General features: G+C 37.6%; 1 protein-coding gene across 2 annotated transcripts in view; it reads left to right on the top strand.

Annotated features, from left to right (window-relative positions):
• The window catches only part of EPDR1 (ependymin related 1), a 31,106-nt gene extending 25,427 nt beyond the window's left edge, over positions 1–5,679 (top strand). Inside the window, exon 4 of one of the 2 annotated variants that reach the window (XM_090142332.1) lies at positions 3,315–5,679. In XM_090142332.1, the coding sequence (XP_089998458.1) occupies positions 3,315–3,505 (191 nt within the window). In that variant the 3' untranslated portion in view covers positions 3,506–5,679. The remainder of the gene's footprint in view (positions 1–3,314) is intronic. The other variant, XM_031590436.2, reaches the window with a different exon arrangement.
• Positions 5,680–6,000: the final 321 nt, after the last annotated feature.

A 6,000-nucleotide genomic window follows, 5' to 3' on the forward strand; every position in this document is an offset into this window, starting at 1 on the left:
AAAATATTTTGTATCTCAGCAGGATCAAATATGCCTGAGGGATTTATTTGTATTTTATTCTGTATCATTCAGATTTTGGCATAGAACAACATCATTTTTTGCCTGAATCCAGCAGCCTGAATGCAAAATTGATCCATAGAATAACAGTAATATATGTAGGTCACTCGGAAAGTAATGCCTCCTATTTATTTCCATGACAACTGCAATAGATACAAGGAGCACAACAGTACTGTTTGATAAAGCAAACTCTCAGCTACAAAACACTTGTTTGTCAGTGTAGTCGCCATCTTTGGCTATGCATTTTAACCAGCAGTGGACGAGAGCCTGCATGCCATGCATGTAAAAATCTGCACCGGTGGAGGTGATCCACTGTCACTGTTGCCCCTGCTGAAATGCACCACCACCTCACTGTGCTGACATCCGTTCTTTGTTCTTCATAAATTGTCAGCAGGTGCCAGTGAATGTCAGTGGGTGCCATTTTTTCCACATGGAGGAGTTCATTTACACACGGCAACAAAATGTAACGGAATATTGGTGAGAAGGTTCAATCTCTACTGCCATACCACCAACACCTGCTTCTGACATTATGGGCCAACATAATAAAATGGGAGGCATCACTTTTGGAGCAGACTTCATAATTGGGAACACAAGCTAGCGTGTCTCTGCTTAAAGATATAACAGAAAGAAAGCAGTTGTCAGCATGTATCTACACACTAGTATCAAATGTCGTAGAATACCCACGTATCCATGTGCAGCAATGGACATCGTTAGTACGCACCAAAGTTTTGTTATCCACAGCACTAGTAAGAAACATCTGCTCCCAAGGCTTAGTTCTGCATTTGGCAGGTGAACACCTGCGTCATAAAGAAAGTAGGCTGAATTTTCCAAGATACAGTGTGTTAGATTTTGGATGCAGAGCAGTTTATTAGCACACTGGCTTCAATTTTGTCTATGGTTTAGTGATGACCCAGACAACTATAAAAATAATTTTAAAACCCCATGAAATTTATGGCATTATTCACCTACTGCAGTACTTAAGGTTTTAGCCGCCAAATCTATGGGCTGATTGGGAATCTGAGCATTTAGCCAGGGGAAAATATATATTTTTTGAATAAAAGTAGAAATAAAATGAAGGGTAATATCATTAGACCTCAGTAACTAGGTTGATGTATCTTCTGGTTTTCTACAAGTGACAAGTTATCACTCACTCCAAGAATTTTGTTTTTCAGATCCAGTATTTTGTGAACTTTTATGGAACTTAATATCCTGATACCTTCAGTTAATGATGTGCGATTTTTATCCTGTAGTATTTTAAATTTCCAGTGCTTTTCTGTATGATCATTCTGAAAAAATAATGCCTTAAGTTTGTCTAGTCATTCACCTTTCAGATAATACTTGATGGATTCCAGGAAGTACAATGTTAAAGTTGTGAAGGTTTCAGTGGTGATGCAGAATACCTTGGTAGCATTATATGTTGCTTTATTCTTTCATTCAAAATTCTGATAAAAGACTTGCTGAGGAAAAGAATCCTCCATTTCTGGATACTAAAAAGCAAACTCACTCAGATTAAGACATTCTTGGTACATTACAGTGTCCTGGAGAGGTGTGTTCAACTACTGCTTGGTTTGCCACCCTATTTTTTTTTTAGTTACTGTACGTGCATTTCGTCTCGGAGCTTTTCTGTTTCCAATAATGCTGTTGTGGTACAGCATATGAAACAATACTGGAGGAACAAAAAATAAGTGTTTGATTGCTGCCGAGTGAGAGAAAATAAGTTTCCTTGAGACTGGAAAAAATTTTATACAGATGGTACTCAGAGGAAGCATGTTGTAACCTCATGACTTTCTGCTATAAAGAGATCTGAAGCACATGAAGCAATTGGATAAAGTGGTGTATGATGGAAGGATTAAAGAGAGATCGCAGGAGGGATGCATTAATCAAATACATTTAAATTTGAGGTTTTAAAAGTGAATGGTGTTCAACAGAAACTGCTTTGATTGTAGTAATGTCAGAAATAGAAGTAGTGGTGATAACAGAGGACAAGGGTAGAAGAGAGTGTCAGAATGACTCTTGAGATAAGCATCTCGTGGAATTAAACAGAAGTTAAAAAAAAATGACAGACTTGCTGCATCACATATGTGGAAGAGATCAGCATTAAGTATAGTCCAGAGTGAGAGTGACCCAGTAGAAATGTTTAAGCAGAATTACAAAAAATTGAAGTGATCATGATAGTGATCTTATGCACAGATATTGGTAAATAAAAGGTATGAGTTAAGAGAGGGGAGAGAGAGGAGTTGTATTTGGAATATTCCTCTTCTTTGGAGTCTAACCTGTGCTTGAGACAGTAAAATGCAAAAAAAAGTGAAGCAAAGTCATATTTATTTAAATTAAAGATGTGCGTGTATCACTGTAAGAATGGTGGTTAAAATTTTAGATAACTAAAGGCTGTGAAGGCAAGACATCAGGGATGTTAGTTCTGGTGTAAAGTCTCCATCACAGCAGAAGACAATTAGTTGTGTAGGGGAGTGCAGGAGTACGCACAGGAAAAAACTGGAAGTCTCATACAGTTGTGGGAACTCTATTGTCTAAGATTGTGTTGAGGTCCAACAATGTGAAATGGACAAGTTTTCAGTAATCACACCTTTCAACTTGTTAAGGCCAGAGTATAAGGTGTTATGTCCCCACACTACCCAAGTTGAAGGCATTCACCTCCTGAGAACTCCCTGAGCATTACAGTGCTTCACTGGTGAGGAGGGTAAATGCTGACATGAAAGTAGCATAAAAGATGAGAAGAAAACAGATTTTTGCAAAACAACTAAATTTGGATCTAAGTAGTTGTGACATTCTTTCAGAAGAGGTACACTTGAAAGGCAACATACCCGTGCCAAGATTGTATCACAATTCAAAATGTGCTTGGCACTAAAATGTTCAGGATTAAGGTCACCATGGTTTCTAAATCAGTACCAGTTTGTGGCGCTTCCTGGTGTTGTCTTGTATCTTCTAATAGGGAAGGCTGCCATGGTAAGCAGACTGCATAGGAACCTAGAGCTAATTAGCAACTATTGGCCTGTAGGGTAACAAAAAGTCAACATATTCCACTGCAAGTGCTGTTCGATTTTCCAAAATTTCACCAGGTCTTCTGCTAAACCACTTCTCAATTCTTCATTAAGGCTTTCAGAAAGATAGGGCCCCACAAAGAAATATGGATAGTCCCAGCCTACAGGTTTTGCCTGAGGGATGGCCCTTCCGATGTCAGTATAACACATTCCTTCATGCTTGTCATCTAAAGTAGTCAAATTTCTGCTTTGTTTCAGTGGAATCTTGGGTTGGCGTTTACACAGTCAAGGACTGTTATCCAGTACAAGAAACCTATACGAAGAACTACAGTGTGACAACCTCCACTCGCTTTTTTGATCTAAAGCTGGGTATTGCCGACCCCTCGGTGTTCACCCCACCCAGCACCTGCCAGACAGCCCAGCCAAGGAAGATGAAAGATGAATGCTGATTATGGACACCGGCTGCCCCGGGCAAACAAATATTAGCCAGCAGAATAGTTATTAATAGTCAACTGCTGACGTCTAACCTGATTTTTCAAGCTTATTGTTGCTCTTTTGGGAATTGTAAGTTTTCTCTTGAAAGAGAACATAAACATTTAACTGAGTAAAGTATGTAACACAAAAGATCTCTTTCATCACGTTAATCTGTTCAGTGATGCAGTTGAAGTACTATATAGTTACCACTAAGATAATATTTATAAATACTATTTATTTAAGCTGTGGCTGATTTTCCTTTTTGCAGAGGTTTCATTATTTACTTTTTCAAGAAGACAAAGCATAAGCAGGCTGCAACAATGGTAATATAATGTAGGAAAAGCTAGATTTTGTTGTTGTTACTTCTGGAGACTTGAGTGGAAATGTTCTGCGCAAGATCTCGTCCCTGACCAAAAAATATTCCGTGTTAGACAGTGTGCATCAAAAGTATGGAAATTCATTCACTTGGTTTTGTTTTGCTTTGCTTTTGTTTTTTTTTCTTACTGCCCTTCAGAAAGGCAGTAGTCTAATGTTTGAGCTGATTTTTTTTCCTTTCTGCAAAGAAACAGAAGTAGTTCTATTCATGTAGTGCTAGCCAACATGCAGAATTTTTTATGTTTCTTGGGAGAAGAGCATGAAAGTAAGGAGAGAGAGGGACACCTCAAAAAAGTAAGCCAAAGTTTTCTTGCATTTGCTACACTTTAAGTGAAATATTCTAATGGGGTGCAATGAGACATTTTTTCTTGCCATATTTTACTTTAGCACTCTCATTTCAATGCAATACTAATTTAACCTATGCAAAGAGATTGAGAGGTTCTGCACTCTAAAAGGCTTTAATGTTTTGTAACTATCTTCAGAAGTCTTTCTTTGCTCAAAGAATATGGAAACACCAATATACTTCCAGGTAGATGTGGAATAAAAACCTGTTCTTGATATATAATTAGTGAAGGCTAAATCAGCATTCAGATAGTGCCTGGCAATCCAGATATTGTGAAAGACCAAGTTGTGTGTCAGATATGGGAAGGTGGGAGGAGGAATCAGAGGGAGAAAGAGGTTTTAGATGCTTTGTATATGGTCTGGTTGGAAGGCACTGAGATCTAAGCAAAAATGACAATCTTGCTTTCTTTTGCACCTACTCCATTGATGCCCGCCATATTTGTTGTTTAGTTAGCATTTCAAACCTTGTCATCTTGACATCTTTTTCTGGTGGGCAGAATAAAAAGTTTCAGTAAGGGAAATAAATAACCAAAAAAGGGCAAGAAATGCACATATTTTGCTTCTAAAAAAAATTTCAAAGTAAATCTGCACGTACCTTCAGGCCCTCAAAGCTGTGGAATGGTGATAGGGTTTTGAGCTTTTACCAAATAAAATCAGTTAGCTTATACTTCTACATTTTATTTATTATTTGCAAATATATTTAAAGCCAGGTCACTGTGGTCTTACATGTATCAGGTAGCAATTTATTTGTCTGGCTGAAAACAGTGATACTGGGAGGTTTGGTGTGGTTTTGGCAAAGCTATCAAGTTCTGTCGCTTCCTTAGTGGCTGTTGGACTCCTCCCCAGCCACAGATAGTTTGCTTTTCTAGGGTACCTTTTAGTGAAGAGAAATGATCAAATTTGACAGTGATAGGAAGTCTTACATAAATAGGATACATAATTTACTGGCCCATAGTATCATAGCATGACCAAAACCAAAGGCTTCCACTATCTGGAAGAGAGATGCTGGCCAGGCTTGCATTGCTTTGTACGCTCATAGCTTTTAGTACATAAGCAAGTGGTTCAGTGGTTATTTTCCTTTCACAGCTGTGGTCAGAATAGAATTTTTTTTAGCCTTATGCCTAACAAAAGCATATATACAAAAATTTAGATTATTAATTAAAATTTTTCTCTCAGATGTGACCATTTCACTGAAAAAAAAACGTGTGGGGTTCCTTGAATTTAGGATTAATTTAGTCTGTACTTATTTTTTGTATGTGACAACCTAAATGCTAACTGCATATTGTTTTCATTAGGGCAGTGATTAATATGTATTTCTTAATATGTGTTTCTTGCTGGAGTCTGGAAAATACAATAAATCTGGCTTGCAAACATGAAGCAGTGGTACTGTATTGTTTGGGATTACTTTGTTGTGGTAGAGCAGATAGCTGAGTAATCATTGCTTTTATTACGTTTTGCTGATGGTGATATAATTTCTAGCAATAACATTAAATGTTCCTTTAAACATGAATTGAAGTCTGTTACACAGACATACTTTAAAAATCTTGCAATGGCAACCAGGGTGATTTTGTATGGCTAAGCATGTCCCTCAAAAACAATGTGGTTGTCTTTGTCCTTATGCTTTGCAAATTCAAGAAAGAGAGCTGTCAAAGAAATGTCAAATAACAGATTTTGGGATTGCTTCTTCTAAATTAGTCAAATATGAAGCACTATGTCCTGAGACCTGGTTTGTTATCATGTACCACAAGAGACA

This window comes from Phasianus colchicus, chromosome 6 (genome assembly GCF_987193195.1).
Source record: "Phasianus colchicus chromosome 6, bPhaCol1.hap1.1, whole genome shotgun sequence".
NCBI classification, from domain to species: domain Eukaryota; kingdom Metazoa; phylum Chordata; class Aves; order Galliformes; family Phasianidae; genus Phasianus; species Phasianus colchicus.